The 24,513-nt window shown below is 41.9% G+C and overlaps 1 protein-coding gene across 4 annotated transcripts in view; it reads left to right on the forward strand.

Annotated features, from left to right (window-relative positions):
* Positions 1-24,513, forward strand: part of EFEMP1 (EGF containing fibulin extracellular matrix protein 1) — a 92,800-nt gene that overhangs the window by 49,517 nt on the left and 18,770 nt on the right. For 3 of the 4 annotated variants that reach the window (XM_039533064.1, XM_039533061.1, XM_039533063.1), the window contains exons 5-6: positions 17,365-17,487; positions 21,665-21,784. The exons of the other annotated variant lie outside the window; for it this stretch is intronic. In XM_039533064.1, the coding sequence (XP_039388998.1) occupies positions 17,365-17,487; positions 21,665-21,784 (243 nt within the window). The remainder of the gene's footprint in view (positions 1-17,364; positions 17,488-21,664; positions 21,785-24,513) is intronic. 4 annotated transcript variants of the gene reach the window in all.

Consider the following 24,513-nt stretch of genomic DNA (forward strand, 5'->3'; position numbering starts at 1 on the left):
TATTAACCCTTTAGGTATCTATTTATCTGATGTTATATAACAGTTTTTCCATTGGTGCTTGCCTTGTAGAATTCAGGCTCCCATCACCAATGAGTTAAAAGTTATCTGGGCACCATGCCCAGATGAATAACATCTCAAATGTTGAAGGAAGTAGCAAGGGAAATAGAAAAGCTTTTGACAGAATTTTTTGATAGCTTGCTAAGGCTGGGGAGGGAACCAGAGAGTTTGGAAGGTTACTAATGTTGTTCTTGTGTGTAAGAAAGGATCAAGGGAGGATCCTGGAAGCTAATAGCAGTGAGCTCGGCTTCAGTTGTAAGAACAATATGAGACATTTAAGTAAGGGCTAGAATACTTAATTTGGTAAAATACAGTGAGCATAAGTTAATGGAAAGGTTATGGCTATTCTATTTCCTTACGTTCTTTGAATACTCTTTCCTAAACTGGTAGACAATGCAAATATAATTTGCCAATATTTCAAAGTGATACTATATAAAAGGTTGTCTTCCAAAGCCAGTAAACATTCAGAAAGGCTAGAAGGGATCACTGTGATAATGTAATCTGACCTCCTGCATAATGCAGGCCATAGACCTTCCCTGAATTAATTCCCATTTGAACTAGAGCATCTCTTTTAGAAAAATATCCAGTCTCGATTTAAAAAATACCAGTGATTGAGAATCCACCACAACCTTTGGTAAGTTGCACCATATTTTGAATCTGAATTTGTCTAGCATCAACTTCCAAACACTGCATATTATTTTATCTTTGTCTTCTAGATTGACGAGCCCTCTGTGATTATATTTCTGTTTCCCATATAGGTTCTTATAAACTGTGCTCAAGTCACCCCTTAACCTTCTTTGTTAAACTGAATCGATTGAGCTCCTTGAATTTATCACTATAAGTAGGCTTGGCGAGATTTGGGTTTTTTATTTGGTAAATGCCATTAAATGTCAATTTCAACATGCACATATAAACCAACAAAAATATTTTCATTGTTAATAATTGAAGGTTACAGATAGGCAAAGGAAGAAAAATTCAGAACTTCTTAGAGTTTGATTGATGGATATTTATTTTGTATATTTTGACATGTGATACTGACTGCCCTTCCCTCCACCCACAAAAAAAAAAAGTTCACAGTTGTGCAAAATTGTAAATCAATAAAATAAAAAAACCTGCCTAAAAATAAACATTGATATTATCTATCAAAATTATTTTAAAAAATATCTAATTCTGCCAAGCCTGACTAAAGGCATGTTTTCCAATGCTTTAATCATCTCTTGGCCCTTCTCAGAATCCTCTCCAATTTACCATCATCCTTCTTGAATTGTGGACACCAGAACTGGACACAGTATTCCACTAGCAGTCATACTAATTCCAAAAACAGAGGTGATATAACCTCCCTACTCCTACTCAATATTCCCCTGTTCATACATCCAAGGATTGCATTAGGACTTTTGGCCACATCATCACACTGGGAGCTCACATTCAGCTAATTACCCACCATGACTTTTTTTCAGAGTCACTGCTCCCCAGGATATAGTCCCCTATCCTGCAAATAAGGCCTACATTCTGTGTTCCTAGATGTATAACTTTACATTTGGCCATATTAAAATGCATTTTGTTTGCTTACCCCCAGCTATGCAAGAGATCCAGATTGCTCTGGATCAGGGACATGTCTCCTTCATTATTTACCACCACCCCTCATCTGTGTCATCTGTAAACCTTATTAGTAATGGACTGTCCTAAATATAGGATATAGCTGGATTGATAGTGGATATTGTTCTCTAGCCATGGCCTCATACTTGGTAGTGATTAAAAGAGAAAAAGGAGCTTTGATTGGTTAGATAAAGGTGCAGAGTAGCTATGAACTGAATTTACAGAAGTGTAAAGTACTGGTGAAAGACACACTGAAATATTGTGTGCAGTTCTAATTCCAAGTTATAGGAAGAAAACTGCAGGGATTAAAAAGTTGCATAAATGAGCAAGCAGCATGAGTCAGGGGCTTGGGAGGAATGAGTCACAGCATGGAAAGAATAGAGCCAGGCTTGTAATTCAGAAAGAGAGAGACTAAGAGAGGATTTTGTGGATTATAGATAAGAGATTTACAGGATAGATATAGTAGGGATTTTGAAAAACTAACTAACTATCTCTACAGCAAGGATCTGTGGATTAGATTTTGGGGAAACTATAGCTAAGATTATAGCTAAAAGCAGGTCAGGCAAAATGTCTGTACACAACTAGCAGTTGAAATATGGAGCAGGCTGCCAAAGTCAGCAATGGAAGGACATAATTGTGTAAATCACTTCAAGAGGGAGCGTGGGTACATTTTTGGAAAGTGAGGGAATCAGTGGGTATAGCTATTAGCAAAGCTTGTGGAATTAAAACTATGAAATGCAAGTTGATTTATATTTCGCAAGAATGCAAGGGGCAAGCTCTGCTGCCCTTAATGGTTCTCACATTATTTTTGCAGCATCCTGCAAACTTCAAACAGTAGCAATGCAAATCAATTAGCACTTTCTGAATCTATAGATATTTATGTATATGAAAGCCTTCTACAATAGATTTTTAAATGTCTTGGAGATTATTGCAAAAGACAGTATTTATATTATGATGAGTGATTGGGGTCTGGTGGCAATACCATAGTATACCATCATAAACATTTCTGAAAGAGATGTTGAAATGCATTTTTACTCAGAGCCCATTACCCTAAATTTTAATGTAGTTAACTTCAGTTATTTTTCCCCCACCATCACTTTGACCCATAACATCTAACTAAGGACTTTATATACCATTAATCTTTTATAGCATCTGGGTACATTCTACTTGAATAGAGAAAGCCATGCCACCTGATCCCACTCTGGGAATGGTGGGGTTTGATTGAGTGCAAGTCTGTGTTAAAAATGTTATGTGATCATGTAATTCAAGACTATTATAATGCACATGCACAAGTGGGCTGAATTAAAGTTGAACACATTGCATTTCCTAACTTCTGAGTGTTTGACTTTGCAACCTTAACATTCTTTTAAGGTAGTTTTTTGTGGTGTAATAACTACAAACAGTACATGGTAACCAAACTACTCAATTCCAATGCAAGTTATAGTAAAATAAAAACTACCAAACACTTATAACTATACAGCAAGTATAAATAAATCTAGCAACAAAACTTAGCTCTCAATGCAAGCCTTTTCAAGTAATATGACTGTTGTTTAAGGCATTGCAAATAAAGAAAGTGGCTTAACTCAAAATGAATTTTAAAAAAAAATTAGTGTATATCTATTGGTAGAGAAAATACAGCTATTCAAAAGAAATTGTGTAGGGTTAGTGTACTTGTTGAGGAGGGGGAACTGGGTTTAAAACAAGATAAAAAATGGAGGCCCAGAATGTTGAGCTGTGACATGATAAAAAGCTTACTGGCTCTATTTGGGATAGACTAGATAGCTTGATTAACCACCTTAAGGAACTGAGAGTCTCCTTGGAACACATCCTTGGATAGGAGGGGAAAATACATGAGAAATCCCTATCACAAAAAAAGATGAAAATTTAAATAAAGGCATATATTAGACACTACCATGCGCTTTCATGATGGCTGACGTTAACCACTGTGCTTTAATTAACAGCTCCTAGATGTTTATGCTTGAGGACTGGAGACAGGGTAATCTCAGTGGAGGGTCCCTTACTATGAAGCTTACTTCCTCTGGCAATCTGTTAGCATTTATTATCCTTCAGAGAATGATGCAGAGCTCAGCTATTCAGCCAAGCCTTTGCTGGATGCGTTTTGGCTATGATATTGTCTTATATGTTCTCACTTTTCTACTATCATTTCTGGTGAGTGAGTGGCTAGTTGCCACAATGTTAATATCGCTGCCCAAACTTCTGTTTGTTTATGTGAGTGATTTGCAATGATGAGACTGTGATAGATTCCTTAAGTTATAAAATACTAAATACAATGTGTAGGCTGCATGTTTCAACTATCAAACATGATACAAGACATTTAACAATTTGGCACAGTCATGCAGCTGTTGATTTATACACACCGTCATCAGCTAGAATGATAGGTGAGATTAGAAAATATAAAGGAATAAAGAAAGGATACTGGCAAAATACAAGACAGTGTTAACTATGGGTTACTGATATAATCTGAAATGGCTATTGGTGTGTGTGTGTGTGTGTATCTATATATCTATATATATGTGTAACATTGACCGCTTGGAAATAGTGACCATAATATAATAACATTTAATATCCCTGTGGTGGGAAGAACACCTCAACAGCCCAACACTGTGGCATTTAATTTCAGAAAGGGAAACTATACAAAAATGAGGGGGTTAGTTAAAAAGAAATGAAAAAAGTACAGTGACTAAAGTGAAATCCCTGCAAGCTGCATGGACACTTTTCAAAGACACCATAATAGAGGGCCAACTTAAATGTATACCCCAAATTAAAAAACACTGTAAAAGAACTGAAAAAGAGCCACCGTGGCTTAACAACCATGTAAAAGAAGCAGTGAGAGATAAAAAGGCATCTTTTAAAAAGTGGAAGTCAAATCCTAGTGAGGAGCATAGAAAGGAGCATAAACACTGCCAAATTAAGTGTAAAAATGTAATAAGAAAAGCCAAAGAGGAGTTTGAAGAATGGCTAGCCAAAAACTCAAAAGGTAATAACAAAATGTTTTTTAAATACATCAAAAGCAGGAAGCCTGCTAAACAACCAGTGGGGCCCCTGGACGATCGAGATACAAAAGGAGCGCTTAAAGACAATAAAGTCATTGCGGAGAAACTAAATGGATTATTTGCTTCAGTCTTCACGGCTGAGGATGTTAGGGAGATTCCCAAACCTGAGCTAGCTTTTGTAGGTGACAAATCTGAGGAATTGTCACAGACTGAGGTGTCTCTAGAGGAGATTTTGGAATTAATTGATAAACTTAACAGTAACAAGTCACCGGGACAGATGGCATTCACCCAAGAGTTCTGAAAGAACTCAAATGTGAAGTTGCTGAACTATTAACTACGGTTTGTAACCTGTCCTTTAAATCGGCTTCTGTACCCAATGACTGGAAGATAGCTAATGTAACACCAATATTTAAAAAGGGCTCTAGAGGTGATCCCGGCAATTACAGACTGGTAAGTTTAACATCAGTACCGGGCAAATTAGTTGAAATAATAGTTAAGAATAAAATTGTCAGACACATAGAAGAACATAAATTGTTGGGCAAAAGTCAATATGGTTTCTGTAAAGGGAAATCGTGTCTTACTAACCTATTCTTTGAACTATTTCTTACTAATAGTTCTTTGAAGGGGTCAACAAACATGTGGACAAGGGGGATCCAGTGGACATAGTGTACTTAGATTTTCAGAAAGCCTTTGACAAGGTCCCTCACCAAAGCTCTTATGTAAATTAAGTTGTCATGGGATAAGAGGGAAGGTCCTTTCATGGATTGAGAACTGGTTAAAAGACAGGGAACAAAGGGTAGGAATAAATGGTAAATTCTCAGAATGGAGAGGGGTAACTAGTGGTGTCCCCCAACAGTCAATCCTACGACCAATCCTATTCAACTTATTCATAAATGATCTGGGGAAAGGGGTAAACAGTGAGGTGGCAAAGTTTCCAGATGATACTAAACTGTTCAAGATAGTTAAGACCAAAGCAGACTGTGAAGACTTCAAAAAGATCTCACAAAACTAAGTGATTGGGCAACAAAATGGCAAATGAAATTTAATGTGGATAAATGTAAAGTAATGCACATTGGAAAAAAATAACCTCAACTTTACATACAGTATGATGGGGGCTAATTTAGCTACAATGAATCAGGAAAAAGATCTTGGAGTCATCATGGATAGTTTGTTGAAGACGTCCACGCAGTGTGCAGCGGCGGTCAAAAAAGCAAACTTTTTAATGATTTTTAGGAATCATTAAAAACGGGATAGAGAATAAGACAGAGAGTATCTTATTGCCCTTATATAAAGCCATGGCACACTCACATCTTGAATACTGTGTACAGATGTGGTCTCCTCATCTCAAAAAAGATATGCTGGCATTAGAAAAGGTTCAGAAAAGGGCAACTAAAATGATTAAGGGTTTGGAACGGGTCCCATATGAGGAGAGATTAAAGAGGCTAGGACTTTTCAGTTTGGAAAAGAGGAGACTAAGGGTATATAAAATCATGAGTGACGTGGAGATAGTAAATAAGGAAAAGTTATTTACTTGTTCCCATAATACAAGAACTAGGGGCCACCAAATGAAATTAATGGGCAGCAGGTTTAAAACAAATAAAAGGAAGTTCTTCTTCACACAGTGCACAGTCAACTTGCGGAACTCTTTGCCTGAGAAGGTTGTGAAGGATAGGATTATGGCAGCGTTTAAAAGAGAACTGGATAAATTCATGGAGGTTAAGTCCATAAATGGCTATTAGCCAGGATGGGTAAGGAATGGTGTACCTAGCCTTTGTTTGTCAGAGGGTGGAGATGGATGGCAGGAGAGAGATCACTTGATCATTACCTGTTAGGTTCACTCTCTCTGGGGCACCTGGCATTGGCCACTGTCAGTAGACAGGATACTGGGCTAGATGGGCCTTTGGTCTGACCCAGTACGGCTGTTCTTGTGATCTTATGTAACATATGGAAAGGGAATAGAAAAATACAGTCACCAGTCACTAAGAAAGTGATAGTGATCGAGGCACCAGAACACAGGGGGCCAAGGGACCGTGGACCTCCCAGTTTTTAAAGTGAATGGGCCTGGTCAGTCCACTTTTTGCCACGGGACCAGCTCCTTGCCCCTCCTCTTCCCCCCAAGGTCTTACCCCCTGACCAGGCTGGAAGCTGGAAGCTGGAGCCCAGGCCAGGTAAGAGCAGCCCTGGGTCTGGGAACCTGGGCAGCTGTGGGGAGCCATGGACCCTCCACCTGTCTAGGGTGGGGGGCCCCGAGAACAGCTCCCCATGTCCTCATCCCCAGACTCCCCGCCCAGTGAAGGTGGAGGGTCCACAGCACCCCATAGCTGCTCAGGCGGCTCTTACCATGGCCCGGCTGCTGCTCTTTGGCCCCTGAGGCCCCACCCCCTGGCCAGAAGCCGGAACCAGGTCAGGATAAGAGCCACGCGGAAAGCTGTGAGAAGCCACGGACCCTCCACCTGCCCTGGGCAGGGGACCCGGGGGGCGGGGACATGGGCCTTCTTGTTGCCCTGGTGGGAATAGATTTAGGCATTTCCCAGGAGAAATGTATATAAGATAGCAGCTATTTCTGAAACACTCAAGAAACAAACATTAGTATGATGATTACATTGAGTTTTGGGGCGGGGTGGAAGAGGATGAAGAGGGAATAGAGAGATGTCCAAGAATGAGGTCATAAAAGTACATTCTTTTCTTTTCTAAAGAGGTTCTTATACCACGCTCATCATCATAGTATATGAGTACCTTCCGGTAATGCACTAAATAATGTGACTAACATCCATCATGTGTTTGTTCTCTCATCGCCTTCACAAGGAGAGAAGTGTGTATACAGTGGAGTGTTTTGTTTTGGAAAATACAATTTATTTATACATACAAACATACACTCGCATTGATATATGTTTATGTTAGAGAAGGCAAGGTCAAAGAATCATGCCTTGCATTTAGAGCGGAAAGTTTGTGATGATTATTAGTTCCTGTGGGTGTTCATTCCACAGCCATGGGCCAACCCCCTAGAAAAGCCTGTCTTCTGCAAACAGCATTACCTCAGTGGTGACAAATAAGCGCAGTCATAGGTATCTGCATTAGGTAGAGGCCAAAAGGCATGGATTCCCAATAGCCTCATTGCTATTCATATTCTGCTGGGGAGGGTTTGTCCTGAAAGATCAAGTAGAACAAAGAGGTGTGGTCCATGGAATAGCATGTGTAAACTGCTATATTTTAGCATGTTAACTCAATTAAAGCTAGCATATATACATCTACCCAAGCTGGAAGTTGCTCCCCCAGCTTCAGTGCAGACATATGCAATGAGTGAGCTGGTACTAAATGAGATATGTGGTTCATTTAATGTGAAGAAGCAGAAGTGAAACAAAAATTACTGGAAACATGACTTATTTGTCAGATTTAATGACACTCTCGGATCAGACACTCTTGTTTCTGTGTTTGATTCTGAGCTGGATATTCTATACCATTTATCCTAATATAAGCTTTCAATTTAAACAAAAATAGTGGTCAGAGGAGATAGATGGTACAAAACAATGTGAGTGAAATAGTCTGGGAACAGAAAACGCATAGCTTATATTAGATATATATAGAATTGAGGTGTATGATCTCTTGCCATCACCAACCAAAGGACAGATGGCAGTAGAAGGATCCCTATACTATATACAGAGGAACAACCCGCATCATCAGATTGACAAAAGGCCCTATATTTGAGAGCTATTATCACTTAAATGAATTATTGATAGTTCTGGCAAGTTGTCTTCAGTTAAGAGCTTAGGAAATGCACATATCAAGTTTAATCATAGAGGGTAAAAAACCAATGGAGAAGTCCACACAATGGTGTTTGCAATAGCAATGGACTAAAAAACTGATATTGTAACAGCATCCTTTGTGATTCCTCCCTCAGAAGTAGGGGAACCTGACCACATCCAGTTATCTACAGGGGGTGGTCACAATATAGGCCCATTTATCTATTTGCAAGGGGAGCGCTGCCCTTTATAGTTAGTTGGTTAGTTAGTTCCCATTACACCTCTGGTGTTTAGGGCAGCGATGAAGTTCCTCCACGCCTGTCTGTTTCTGGCAAGTCTTTCAATGGTTCCCCAGTTGTGTTTTTCAGCTCAGCTTCCACAGCTCTTCAACGTGTTGTTTTTGGGCAGCCTCATTTTCATTTGCCTTCAAGTGTCAATCTTATTGCTATTCTGGTGATGGAATCAGTTTTAATCTGAAGCACATGCCATCTCCAATGCCTTCTGGCAGTGATGGTGCTCGTATCTTCTTGGCTGCACTGTGTGAATAGGTCTTGGTTTGAAATTATTCTTGGCCAAAAGATATGGAGGATTTTTCTGAGGCAAGTTGTATGGAATGAAGACAGTTTGGACATGTCATACTTTGTCATTCCCCAGCATTCTGATAAATCTTGAGTTTGGTTTTGGTGTTGTATTTTGATGATATCCAGACTGTATTTTAAGCTCCTGAAGGTGTTCCTGGTTTTACTGATTCTGTTCTGGATGTCCTGGCTTGTTCCACTGTCCTTGCTGATGGTGCTGCCCAAGTATGTGAATGTTTCTACATTGGTGAGAACATGATCCTCTATCTGTACTGGTGATGGTGAGGCAATATTAAAGGTCATGATATCTGTCTTATTGTGGTTGATTTTCAGTCCAATTTGCTGGCTGAATGTGTTGAGTCAGGCTGTTTATTCTTGTATATGATGTTGGGTATTGTGATAGGAGAGGGAGATCATCTGCAAAGTCCAGGTCTAATGCCTCTTGGCATGTCTTCTGTTGTACGCTGCATTACCCAGTCAATGGGAATGCTGAAGAAGATTGCAGACATGACACACTCCAATGTACTCCTGTTTCTGGTGTCTGTGCCTTGTCTAAAGATCCCCAGAGTCTGTATCGGTGGGGGCTTTCTGCTCCTGGCATGTTCAACCATACCAGCTTGGTCTGTGAGGGAGGGGCCAGACAAAACAGACACTCTGGTCCTACAGGTTTGGGGTTAGGCACAGGGCAAGGGAACTGGCTAGTCTATAGTGCTACCAATGATCCAGCCGCAGTGTAATAGGTTTGGGGAAATCGCTCTGACTGGGTCTTTGAGACAGGTTCAGCCTGTCTGTCTTACCTTAAGAGTCCGCTATATCCTAGGCAGGAAACCTTCACCCTGACCCTGAGGAAGAGTTCCCTGTACAGCTTCAGGAGTCACTCCTGCAGACTGCTGTTTGGGGCAATCCTTCTCTCCTCTCCTCCCCCTTCTGCCCCTGCCCCCGCCTGCTTTTTCCCTCCCTTTTAAAGGCTTCCTCCCTATCATGCATACATGACAAGGCCAGAAGAGTGGGGCTAGCCCTGCTGCCAGGACCTCTCTGGCCCCTTACTTGTCCATGTGGGCCTATACACCCCAGCATAGATCTTGTTAGAGCTGAAGCTAAGTTTTCCAGCAAAGGTATCCACTACTTACAAGACAAGTCTACTTCACAATCTGATAAAGCAAGCATTCATGACAAACCTAACTCTCCATTAGTGATATAGTGTTAAGGTGGCCCAGTCATTTAAAAACTGAACTCTGAGAAAGCAACAATATCACAAGATGTGATGGAGTAGGTGTAAAAGCCTTTATCAAAAGTGAGTTGTACCAAGTTTCTCATGACAAGCTGATGAGTTCATAAAAAAGAAATAAAATTAACATTTATTTACACTGTCTTATTGCAGTATGCTTTTGGAGTACCTGTTACTGAAAAGCCTGTGTCCCTCTGGCAAGGCTGTTTGTCCAGAGCATTGCTTGCTCTGGAGCAGTGACACTTCTACCCATTTAGTTGTCATCAGAGGTTAAATGTGCCTCGTTCCAGGAATATTATAAAAAAGATGCAAGTATCTAAGCAGTATAAACAGCTTTCCTCCGTTTTTATGCAAAGACTAGGAGTCCCATACAAAGCACATTGAAGTCAATGCAAAGAGTCATATTGACTTCACTGCACTTTGGATCAAGCCATTAATGGTCTGTCTGCTCTGTGCTAGGCAGCCTGGTCTGGTGCCTGAAAAACCTGCTCTGCATCTGAGCACAAGCTTCTCAGCTGTCAGTCCAGGACAGTGGAATCAGCTACTTCTGTATTAGTATACTGACTTCAGAACTGATAACATGCAGAAATGAAAAGGACAGCACAAGAGTTAGACCTTTATTTGAGCTGTCAGATTGAGAGGAAGTATATAGCAAATATTTGGACTTTTGAGAAAAGGGCAAACACTGAGAATTAATTCAAACTGTTGATAGTTTATTTTTTATTGAATTTTGTGGTCAAAATTATTTTCATTTGATATGTGAAAGAATCCATCACTTTTTTCCAAAGCACCACCCGGAATCTGCCACAGGTGATGTTCTTAGATCCCCGGTGCCTGTACAAATAGAAAGTTTAGCTGAGATACGTAAACTAGAGATCATGAGTTTAAAGGAATTTGTTTATTCGGCCTACAGCTTCCAGTTTGTGTAGAATGCCAACATTACAAAGTCTTTTCACTGTTCTGTGCCAGGTTACAATAAGAAACTCTAAGAAACAAGTTGGATGATCAAATGATAAAGCAAATTGTAATTTAGTTTTATACAATCCTTATCAACACACAGAGTGTAATTATAACTAAGTACACCAAGATATTATGAAGAAAATAAATCAGAATATCAGAAAAACACAATAGTTACTCTTTTGTATACTTTTATATATCTGCATTCAGTCTGACATAAACTGCATGGAATGGTACATATAATTACATACACAAAAAACTACATTAAAAGAACATTGTTAAGATTACAAAGTCAAGCATTTAAAAGTTAGGAAATGCCAGAATTCAGTTGCCCATGCAAACTTCATTCAACCCCCTTGTGTGTGAGAGAGTACTACTGCTTTACAGATTGGGAACTGAGGCACACAAAATAAGGTCAAAACCATCCACTAATTCTGGGTGCCCAATTTGAAATGCTCTGATTTTTCAGAGTACTTAACATTTTATAGCATGTATATGTTCAAACCACACCTTCCATTGGCTTCAGTTGTAGCTGTGAGTGCTCAGAACTTCTGCAAATCTCAAGTCAGGCAATTGGAAAATGGGGAAGATAATTAGTGGCCACCCACTTGTGAAAAGTTTGGTTTAAGTGATTTGAGTAGCATCATGTAGGTTCTCTCTGCCAGAAGCAAAGGTAGAATCCATGTCTCTAAGGTAGAGGTTCTCAAACTTCATTGCACTGGGACCCCTTTTTGACAACAAAAATTACTACACAAACCCAGGAGAGAGGACTGAGACCTGAGGCTGTCCAGGCCCTGCCACTCCAGGTGGGGGCAGGCCAAAGCTGAAGCCTGAGCTCCACCACAGTGGGTGGGGGTGCCAAAGCCAAAGGCTTCAGCCTTTGGTGGGGGTTGTAGAATCATAAAATGTCAAGAGTTGGAAGGGACCTCAGGAGGTCATCTAGTCCAACCCTCTGCTCAAAGCAGGACCAATCCCCAAACAGATTTTTGCCCCAATACCTAAATGGCCCCCTTAAGGATTGAACTCACAACCCTGAGTTTAACAGGCCAATGCTCAAACCACTGAGCTCTCCCTCCCCCCAAACCCCTATCACCCAGGGCTGAAGCCAAAACCTGAGGCCCACCGTGGGGGCTTTGGCTTCAGCCCCAGGTCCCAGCAAGTCTAATGCCAGCCCTGGCAACCCCATTAAAATGGGGTTGTGACCCACTTTGGGGTCCTGACCCACAGTTCAAGAACCACTGCTCTAGGGCAGCATTCAGCTGCCTTAATCATGAGGCCCTCCTTTCTCTTCCTGCAATTCCCTGCCTCATTCTCTACACATTTTCCATCCCTGTTCCTCCTGATGTATGCTAGGGTAACCAGACAGCAAGTGTGAAAATTCAGGACAGGGCTGGGAGGTAATAGGAGCCTATATAAGAAAAGACCAAAAAATCGGGACTGTCCTTATAAAATTGAGACATCTGGTCACCCTAATCTATGCACACCCCATCCCTGGCCCCACCAAGTCAAAGAACCTCCTCCTCAGTCTCCTCCTAGAACTAGCCAAGATGGCCATCCATCACTTCAAGAGGAGGAAGTTGGGCACAGGGCACTCAGTGACTATGGGGCCTATTTCCTGTACCTTGTCTGCTCACATCTCCAGGCAGAGTTCCTCTGGGCAGCATCCACTGACTCCTTTAGAGAAGCAATGGGAGCTGTCCAGGGTTCCCTGCTTGGGGTTCTCCTCTAGATCCCTCATTTTTAAAATCTCACCTCACTCCTGCTCCTGTTTTTTTTCATTTGTTGTCTCAAGGACTCAGTTGTAAGCTGGGCTTTGTGGTCCCTCCTCCTTATCTGAAGGGCAAGCCTTTAGTTATGGCAGGCCAAGTCCCACCTGCCCCAGTGGTACAAATAGTACACACTTTCCAACTTCTGCAACAAATGAGGCAGGGATTCTATAGACAACAGCCTTCTTTGGACACTAACCTGATCATCCCCAGAGCAGAACCATTCTGTGTACTAAATGTGGCCAGGGTTCTGTGAAAAAATAGAATAATAGAATCATAGAACTGGAAGGGAGCTTGAGAGGTCATCTAGTCCAGTCCCCTGCACTCATGGCAGGACTAGGTATTATCTAGACCATCCCTGACAAATGTTTGTCTAACCTGCTCTTTAAAATCTTCAATGATGGAGATTCCACTACCTCCCTTGACAATTTATTCCAGTGCCCTGACAGTTAGGAAGTTTTTCCTAAAGTCCAACCTAAACCACCCTTACTTCAATTAAAGCCCATTGCTTCTTGTCCTATCCTCAGAGGTTAATGAGAATAATTTCCCCCTCCTGTTTGTAACAACCTTTTATGTACTTGAAAGCTGCTATCATGTCCCCCCTCAGCCTTCTCTTCTCCAGACTGAACAAACCCAATTTTTTCAATCTTCCCTCATTAGTCATGTTTTCTAGACCTTTAATCATTTTTGTTGCTCTTCTCTTGCCTTTCTCCAATTTTTCCTAAAATGTGGCACCCAGAACTGGACACAATACTCCAGCTGAGGCCTAATCACTATACCAAATTCACAGCCATGAAAAATGTGTTACAGACCGTGAAATCTGGTCTTCCTCTGTGAAATCTGATCTCTTGTGTGCTTTTACCCTATTCTATACAGATTTCATGGGGGAGACTGGTGCTTCTCAAATTGGGGTTCCTGACCCAAAAGAGAGTTGCAGGGGGGGTCACAATATTATTTTAGGGGGGTTGCAGTATTGCCACCCTTAGTTCTGTGCTGCCTTCAGAGCTGGGCGGACGGAGAGTGGTGGCTGTTGGCTGGGCACCCAGTTCTGAAGGCAGCGCCCCGACAGCAGCAGCACAGAAGTAAGGATAGCAATACCATGCCATGCCACCCTTTACTTCTGCACTGCTTCCTTCAGAGCTGGGCAGCCAGACAGAGCTGGCAGCTGCTGACTGAGGGACCAGCTCTATAGGCAGTAGCGCAGAAGTCGGGTGGCAATACCATACCATGCCATCCTGACTTCTGCGCTGCTGCTGGTGGTGGCTCTGCCTTCAGAGCTGAACTTGCAGCCAGAAGCTACTGCTCTCCAGCTACCTGGCTCTGAAGGCAGCGCCACTGCCAGCAGCAATGCAGAAGTAAGAGTAGCTGTACCACAACCCGCCTTACAATAACTTTGTCACCGTCCCACAACTCCTTTTTGGGTTAGGACCCCTACAATTGCAACACCGTAAAATTTCAGATTTAAATAGCTGATATCATGATATTTATTATTTTTAAAATCATATGACTGTGAAATTGACCAAAATAGACCTTGAATTTGGTAGGGCCCTAATTATCAGGGCAGAGTAGAGTGGACGAATTACTTCTCCTGTCTGGCTCGCAACACTCTTGCTAATACATCCCAGAATGATGTTTGCTTTTTTTTGCAACAGTGTTACACTGTTGAGTCATTTAGCTTGTGAGCCATTATGATCCCTTTCTGCAGTACTCTTTCCTAGGCAGTCATTTCCCATTTTGTATGTGTGCAACTGATTGTTCCTTCCTAAGTGGAGTACTTTGCATTTGTCCTTTTTGAATTTCATCCTATTTCAGACCATTTCTCCAGCTTGTCCAGATCATTTTGAATTTTAATCCTAACCTCCAAAACACTTGCCACCTTCCCAACTTGATATCATCCACAAACTTTATAAGTGTACTCGTGATGCCATTATCTAAACCATTGATGAGTATATGATCATATAACTGAAGACTATCATAATGTGTATGCAGAAAGAGGGCAGATTCAGGTGTACGAGCAACCTTAATTCTGTCATTTCCTACTTTAAGTGCTTTAACTTTGCAAACTTAATAATGTTCTCTTAATGTCATTTTGTGTGTGTAATTTCCTAACTTTAAAAAAAGAAATTAATCATGTGGCCTTATAGTGATATCCACATGGTTCATCAGCAGGGTTGGAATTTTTAGATGTGCTGCACAGACCTCTGCCACTTGAGCTAACAAATAACTGATAGTAGTAGTTTGTTTAATCCTGTACAGGGACCAGCACTACAGAAGGCTGAGACATTTTGCTAATAGACTTGAGATGGGGAACACTCACCTCTCATGAGCACCTTCTCTCAGTTGAGTGTGAACCCTACACTCTCCCTCTTTCTAGTCCCGACACCCCGTGTCGGCTGTTAACCTCATCAGGTGGGTCTTCAGTGGCCTGGCCCTCCAGCCAGTTCACACACTGTCAATATGTGAACAAACAAGCAAGTCCCTTCCAGAGTAACAAAAGTACAACAGGGCCTATCACTATGCCCTTGTTGGTACCTGCAGCACTGTCTCTGGGCTCAGTTCTTAGCCCCTTCTGAGCTAGCTTTAAGTCTGTCCCTGCCTTAGTATGGAGCAATGCCCCCAGGGCTTTCTGCTTGAAGACTCTTCACCTTTAGGGTTCTGTGATGTCCCCAGCTCTCTAGCCAGGTCACTCCTTCACTTCCATTGCCTTCTGGGGATAACAAAGTTTAACAAATGGTTAGTCCACCTCCAGGTCTTCAGCCCCATCCTAGAGCCCTTTAAACTCCAGCCCTGTGCTTGGGCTTCTAAATGAAACTTGTCCCCTTCTCAGGACAAAAAGAGATTACCAGAATTTTTTTTAACATCCACAGAACAACATATTTTTTGCTAGTCTCATTCTTGGAAACAGTTGAAGCATTGTAGCTGAATTTTCAACCTACAAAAGATACCCAGCAGTGACAATTTCAGCCCAAATAGTTAATATTTGGAAAGTTGTAAGCAGTTGAAAACAGGTCTTATAATGGGGAGTGTCTGGCAACATTAATAATAGGTGGCGCTACCAGCCCCATCTAGAATAAATTCCTATGGAGAAAAAAACAGTATTGGAAATATGTTAAGATACAATCAGTCAGATTTAAGTATTGTTAGAAATTTTTGGTTTGTGACCCAAAGGAATCAGACAGTTATGACGCTCTGTACCTCAGGGGAACACCCAGCACCGCCATGTTCATTCTTGTAAAATGATTGTGTGGTATCCAATGCAAAGTTTGTCATGTTGGGTATCTTCAGAAGGCTCCTGATGCACTGAGCATTGTTATTATTGTAATGTTATAGGTTATAATTTCATGTATGTAGTTATGAGGCTGAAAATGTATCCTCATGTCTTAAAATAAGCCCAGGCAAAAACTCTCCAAGAGCGGAGAGGCAGTTCACACCTCATCAGGGCAGGTATAGGACAAACCCAGCCCAGCCTCACAGGAACAAAGGACACTGGCCTAGGCAGCAACAAAAGGATCTGTTGGACTTTTAAGCGAGTCACCCCCCATTCCTTTGGCCAGTTTGGGACTGCGATGAGGTAGTGCTTACCTGACTGCGGGGAGGGGCAAAGCCAAGAGGGAAGAAAGAATATTATAAAAGGGAGAGACTTTGCCATGCTCTTCCTCTCTCTTCCACCTACATCTACAGACACCACACCAAGCTACTGAAGCACTGATTAAAGGGGAGAGCCTGGCTGAAGAGCAACCAGCCAGCCTGTGGTGAGAAGCATCTAAGTTTGTAAGGGCATTGAAAGTATTAAGATCAGCTTAGAATGTGTTTTGCTTTCATTTCATTTGACCAAATCTGACTTGTTATGCTTTGACTTATAATCACTTAACATTTATCTTTGTAGTTAATAAATCTGTTTGTTTATTGTACCTGAAGCAGTGCATTTGGTTTGAAGCATGTCAGAGACTTCCCTTAGGATAACAAGTCTGGTACATATCAATTTCTTTGTTAAATTGACAAACTCATATAAGCTTGCAGCATCCAGCGGGCATAACTGGGAACTGCAAGACAGAGGTTCCTAGGATTGTGTCTGGGACCAGAGATATTGGCTACTGTCATTTGGTTGCACAATGCAGGGAGCAGCTTACATGTCAGAGGCTGTATGTGAACAGCCCAGGAGTGGGGGTTCTCACAGCAGAGCAGGGTAAGGCTGGCTCCCAGAGTCAAGGATTGGAGTGACCTAGCAGATCACTGGTCCAGATAACACCAGAGGGGAATGTCAGAACAGTGTTGTGTGTTCTGTAAACAGAATAAACCCTGGCATAAAAATCTTTTGAATGAATTTGAAACTTGCTATCTTCATTTAAAGTATGGTTGGAGATGGGTAAACATTTTTAAATTTGAACCAAAGTTTCTGACTAACGTTGTGTTTGCTGTTTTATGAAGATATAGATGAATGTGCAACAGGAACCCATAACTGCAGGGCAGATCAAGTATGCGTCAATTTAAGAGGGTCTTTCAGCTGCCAGTGTCCCTCAGGTTACCAGAAACGTGGGGAACAGTGTGTTGGTAAGTTCTGAACTAACATAAGCGATGTACATTGGCTATCAAAGTTCATTTTCAAACTTTATGTGGAACTATAAAGTAACTCCATATAATTTAGAAACAGGCCTGCCGAGAGCAGGGAGAGAGAAAGGGGGCAATTTCCCAGGGGCCAGGACAACTTAAAGGGGCTGGGGGTCCTCGGCCGCCAATACTGTAGCTCAGGGCTCAGAGGCAATGCTGGGGGGGGGGGGCGGGAAGCGTCGCCCACCCGCCTTCCCCGGATGCCTGCTCAGGGCACTTAACCCAGCAGCCAGCCTTGGTTGGGGAGAGGAAGGGGCGGGGCCAGAGCCGGAAGGGAAGAGGCGGGGCCAGAGTCTCTCCTCTTCCGGCCATGCTCCCCAATGCAGCGCAGCAGCTGCCCTGGGGCTCAGCTTCTCTAGTGACAGTGGCCGAGTGAGCCAAAACCCTCCCTGGCATGCTCAGAGTCGGCTGCTGTCCCCAGCAGCTGAGCCTGGGCAAGGGAGGGAGCAGCAACAGTGGCAGCCCTCTCCCTGCCCAGGCAGCCAGGTAGGCACAGGGAAGCCATGGCTGTGTTGAAAGAGCATGCCCAGCAGCACAGCCAGCAGCTCGCTTGGCACCAGCAGTGCTTGCTGGGCACCAGCCAGCGTAGGCGGCAGCACCACCTAAATGTCAGGTGGACCACATCTGCACAGGCTGGGAGCCCATTGACTGTTCTGCCCTGGGACCCAGAATTGCTGTCGGAGGGTCTGTTTAGAAAGATGATGGATGAAAAGTAAATAGTCTCCAAAGGATGGAGCTGCAAACTATTTTAAGCATACTCAATACTTTTAATTGAATTTAGCTGTTACTATATTTATTACTTGTATGGGGGTAGTGCCCGATGGTCCTTGGCACAATTGTGAGCCAAGTGCAACTCCCATTAAAATCAATGGGAGTCTTTCCATTGACTTTAGTAAGAGTTAGATCCAGCGATACAGGCCTAGGCACTGTGCAGACACACAAGACAACACAGTCCCTGCCTTGAAGAGCTTATACTCAGTGGAAATGTTGGGTCTAGATGTCTGATCTTTGTGACATATCAGCCACAGTTCTGAATCCCTGAGAGTCAAGAGCAGGGGCTGTAAACTCTAAACTACTAGCATAATAATAAGCCCTAATTCATGAAGGAACAGAATTCAAATCTTGACTTCACTGGAAGTTTTGCCTTCATAAGGGCCACAAGATTGGGCCATACATTTGTCACATGTAAGAAAACAAGTGTGAAATAGTAGAATAAAAGGCATACCATTAGCTGATGTCTAATAGTACCTCTGTAATATACACTGGATCAGACAAGGAGAGGGCATAGGTGCTGGAACTAGGGTGCTGGGGATGCTGCCACACCCCCTGGCTTGAAGTGGTTACCATTATATACATGATTTACAGTTTGGTTCAATGGCTCTCAGCATCCCCACTATACAGGTTGTTCCAGCACCCCGGGTGAGAGAAAGGCCTTTTCACATCCTCAAAATAGAGACAAAACCAAAATTGAAGGAGTTGTCACAAATTGCAAGATCTCTAATATGTGACTAGAAGGCTCACTGTGATGAGAGTCAGTTCCTCTCAAAAGAGAACATTGGGAGGGAAGCAGAGGCAGTATCAGCGGCCATTTAGATGGATTGCTAATTTTTTTAAATTTGGTAAGAAAGATAAACCTTCTTCTCTTTAGGGGCCTGATGCAAAGCCAATGAAAGTCAATGGAAAGATTCTCAATGACTTAATTAGGCTTTAGAGCAGACTTCTGTATATATAACTCCCTCCAATATTTGCCAGTTTTCTGTGCAGGACTAGGATGAGTAGTTTGGCATATAGGTAGGGGAATCATTTTGACAAGTTGTTGATTCTTATAAAAAAAGTTATGCTTTCACTAGAAGGTATATTCCCTTTGTACAGTAACTCCTTTTCATTTCAACAGAATTAGGGTTCAGCTTGTACCTAAAGGTCTAATATAACATTGAAAGTAAAGAACCGTCATGATAAATTACTAAAAGTCAAAGTATTGTATGTATATTTTAATTTAAACATACATATGCTGTCTAGAAGGAAAAGTTTCCATTCTCCTACTTCCTCCTATGTGACTTAGGTCAGAGTATAAAACAGCACAAACACAATGCTACAGTTAAGTACTGTCAGCACTTCATAATAAAACTACTCCTTTGAGACTTTAAAATAAGTGAGCCAGAAAAACCTTGATAAAGTCTCTTATCCTGGGAGGAAATGATCCTTCAAAGTTTGAAAAAAAATGTTCCAGACTTTTTCTGGCTTGAAGACAGAAAGAGACCCTTTTCTAACTTTATTTTATTTTTAATTTACTCTAAAAACATGTCTGGTTGGGTTTTTTTATTATTTGATTAGAGGGTTTGTTTTTTAAAAACAGTTTGTTCAGATGTCACAAAGATGTTATTTTCTGAAACATGGAGACTTCAGATACAAGGAAACCTTTTTTTGGCAACATTCTTTCAAACAGATGATTTGGTTCTATGATCAAATCTTGCCTAGCTAAGGTTTCACATAGTCTTTCATAGAATCATGCACATAAATGGTATAGCCTAGTCCTTCACACTAAACTCACACTGACTTAGGGTCTGAGCTTGTAAATATGTACACACAGGAGTAACTTTAAGCATAAGAGTAGTCTTATGGAACTGAAAAGATTCAATGGCACTACTGTTTCTCTGAAATAAAAGAGCTGTAGTGAGCCTCCTCCACTCCCCCCACCCCCATAGTTAAGATTGCCAAACTCTGTCCAATCAAAGCCCTGTTTTCCATCACTCATAACTGTCTAAAATTCTCAGCTTTTGGGCATGAGACTAGTACATTTTCAAAAAAAGGGGTTAAGTCATTTTTTAATATTAAAGTGAAAAAATGAACACTTTCCCCATTGTAAAAAAATACATCTTTAAAAACATATCTGCAACAGAAACAGCTGGGGGCAGGAAATTCTAAATTTGGCATGAAAATGAGAACTGCCTTTCACTGTGTTCCAGTGAAAACTGGGATTTATTTGACTGAGTGCTGAACCTTTTAGAGATCATGTTCTCTACATACATAAGACTTTGCATGGATTTCTTTTGTTAAGCTTGTAAAGGTCATAGCTAAAGAAGATTCTCCCATGCATGCATGGCCAACTTAGCTATGTAGTAGAAACTGTTCTGCAGATGCACATGAGCTGAGGCAGAGGCCTGTGGCTTGACCCATGCATAGCTTGCAATGTGCCAAGAGGTCAAGGTAGGGCTGTTGAACACTTTATACAGTTTGTAGGTGGAATACCTGCTCGGCTGCACTTTAGGAATGCTGAAACTGGGAAAGGCAGCATGCTCCACCCCAGAATTATGGCCAGTCGGCAGGGAAAGTTAATACTGCCTGAGATAGCATTGGCTTCAATCATGCAATCTTATTTCCTCCACTGAGTCAGAGAGCACAGCCAAGGGCTGGCAGCCAGTGGCTATAGGGAACTGCTCTGCTGTCTTGCCTAGGAAGGGATGGAGAGGGGTGAGGGGAGTCCTTTGAGTAGCTGGCCAAGTCCTGTGGGGGGATGGAGCCCACATTCCCCTGAAATCCCAGCTCTCTGCTTCTTTTCCAGTCCTGATCCCTGCTCACTTGACACCCCTGTCACTCCCATGGACTCAGGACAGAGAGAGTGCTTGGATTCTGAATTGCTAATGGAACTACAGAGGTTTAGCATTAAGTTGTTGCTATGTGTACTTTTGTACAGAAAATGAGCACAAGAGTCACTCTGCTGGTCTACTTTATGTCTGGTCAAGATATAGTCAGGAAGCATGTTGTAAGTTACATAACAAATATAGAGATCAATACTACAGTATGGGTGTGATTTAAACACCAAATAAAGGATAATGTTTAGGTGTATTGACATCATTGGCTGAGCAAACATACTCAGTGTAAAGCTGATTTTAACAAAACTTAAGACATGAAGATAAGAAAAAGAGCACAATGCTGCTCCCATTGAAGTCAAGGAGGGAACTTAAGAGCAGAATCGAGCTGCAAATTAGCTTCTCTCTTTTCATTTAATCAGATCCAGCTCACTTTACACTGTTTATTTGGGCACAAGATAGCTACAGTGAACTTTTGTTTTTACATTTGAGCTAACATTTTTACTGTTTTGCTCTTGTTATGGTAACAGACATAGATGAATGCAATCTCCCTCCATACTGCCACCATAGATGTGTGAATACTCCAGGTTCCTATTACTGCCAGTGCAACTCTGGGTTCCAGTTAGCAGCCAACAACCACACTTGCGTAGGTAAGCACTTCTCTGTATATCCATATGAACCAGTTACTGACAACTGGTTACAAAAGACAACTACTGACCCATTGCTAGCTTTCATCAGTTCAAGTCACCAGGCAGAATATTTTAAAGTATGTCGTGCTTTCCTAGGCTTACAGACTCTTGGAACTGATCAAAGTAATTATCTTGAGGAACACAGAATCCTTGGACACAAAAATGGAGACTCGCTTTGAAAATGGATTATTTTGTTGGCAGACTGGTTTCTGTGGGCCATGAATTTGGCAATCTGGTCATCAGGGTACTGAACTCATTATTAAATCTTGGGCCTGACTCTCCTCTCAGTTATGCTGGTTTTACACTAGTGCTCTATTGACTTTAGTGGAGTTACTTCTGATCTACAGCAGCTTAAATGAGATCAGAATCAGGCCCGAGAACTGGAAACTGGAGAAAGCAATGCCAAGTTCTTACAACTCAGGTTAATTCGCAGCAGCACGTGATAAATATATTGATGAAAGAAAACATGTCTCGGCATTTCAAATGTAAATCCTTGGGAAACAGTATTAAAAATTAAAATGAGTGATTTGGGGCACGCTGAGGACTAGTGCCATTGTAAATAAAATGCTAAAGAAATCCTAGTAACTGAGCCATAAGATCGTTACTGACTTTGATGGAATCTACAGGATTTTCTATTGGAAGACCTAGAGTTAATAAGAAGAAAGGGGGACATTGGGCTGCAAGCAGATTTGCCTAATGAGGTGCAAGATACATTCAACATGACTATTTCTTTTAGTAACTTTTTGATAGAGGGATGTTATTTCTAAAGTGAAGCAGATAAGAAAGTTGATTTTCCAGGGGCCAAGAATAGATTTATTTCCATATGTGGCAAAAACTACTCAGTCGCACCAGTGAAGATACATGCAATCCATGAATTAATTTATGAAGAAGGGAACTAAAGTTTCCATTTCATCTACTGCTATTGTGTGGGTTCGAATTAAGAAGTGGGGTGGGGAAGGGAATCTGTTTTCACTGAATATGACTACGCTAAATGGTTATATGATACATAAGACTAAATTATCCCCCTTTGAGCTTGAAATGACAATAACGGGAAAACAGATCTTCAGCCCCCAAGAGAGGATATTGCAGAAGTCCTGGCCCCACTGAAATCAATCGAGTTTTTGCCATTGACATGAGTGGAGCTGAGATTTTACCCAGGGTATGGTGGATTTGGGAAGGGAATTGGCCATTGAAATCTTTGGATGCTGTGACGGGCAGGAAAGAAGCCCACCAATCACTGGGCTTCTCCAGGGGTATCACAGCTGCCACGACTGCTCCAAAGCATTGCCATGTGATATTCCATATACATACACAGGCCTTCTCCATGGTGTTGAAATGCCACAGATGGTAAGTTACTGCTACTTCTACAATGGTTTAGTTATAATTCCAGATTGTCTTGAGGTGATATACATCACAGAGAGCTGCTATTCCCCCTGGCTGCTTACTATCCCCTCGCTCCACTCCACCATCGCTGAGTAGAACACATCTACAGTGTCTGCAACAGGGGAGAGGCAGCTTCCTGGGGTGGTTGTGAAAAAGAAGCCACCCTCCACACACTTTCCCATCCCATATCCCTTCACAGGTACTGAATCATTCTTCTCCAGGTTGTGTGAGCAGAGGGGAGCCCATAGCTTACAAGAAATATTTCTTCAGATATTTGTATTACTATAGCACCAAGAAACATGAAAGGTCCTTTACAGCACATTCTTCTCCTGTTACCAACCTCGAAGCACAACATGTCTCATCTCAAAAGGAAATTTTACAAATGGCTGATTGCCATTTTTGTTATATAATGTGGTGAACTGTTGTTTGTGATGAGTATATCTGTTAACTATTATATTCCCATAGAATCATAGAATCATAAAATCTCAAGGTTGGAAGGGACCTCAGGAGGTCATCTAGTCCAACCCCCTGCTCAAAGCAGGACCAAACCCAACTAAATCATCCCAGCCAGGGCTTTGTCAAACCTGACCTTAAAAACCTCTAAGGAAGGAGATTCCACCACCTCCCTAGGTAACCCATTCCAGTTCTTCACCACCCTACTAGTGAAAAAGTTTTTCCTAATATCCAACCTAAACCTCCCCCTCTGCAACTTGAGACCATTACTCCTTGTTCTGTCATCTTCTACCACTGAGAACAGTCTAGATCCATCCTCTTTGGAACCCCCTTTCAGGTAGTTGAAAGCAGCTATCAAATCCCCCCCTCATTCTTCTCTTCTGCAGGCTAAACAATCCCAGTTCCCTCAGCCTCTCCTCATAAGTCATGTGTTCCAGCCCCCTAATCATTTTTGTTGCCCTCCGCTGGACTCTCTCAATTTATCCACATCCTTCTTGTAGTGTGGGGCCCAAAACTGGACACAGTACTCCAGATGAGGCCTCACCAGTGCTGAATAGAGGGGAATGATCACTTCCCTTGATCTGCTGGAAATGCCCCTACTTATACAACCCAAAATGCCATTAGCCTTCTTGGCAACAAGGGCACACTGTTGACTCATATTCAGCTTTTCATCCACCGTAACCCCTAGGTCCTTTTCTGCAGAACTGCTGCCCAGCCATTCGGTCCCTAGTCTGTAGCAGTGCATGGGATTCTTCCGTCCTAAGTGCAGGACTCTGCACTTGTCCTTGTTGAACCTCATCATATTTCTTTTGGCCCAATCCTCTAATTTGTCTAGGTCCCTCTGTATCCTATCC

This window comes from Mauremys reevesii, linkage group 3 (genome assembly GCF_016161935.1).
Source record: "Mauremys reevesii isolate NIE-2019 linkage group 3, ASM1616193v1, whole genome shotgun sequence".
NCBI lineage: Eukaryota > Metazoa > Chordata > Testudines > Geoemydidae > Mauremys > Mauremys reevesii.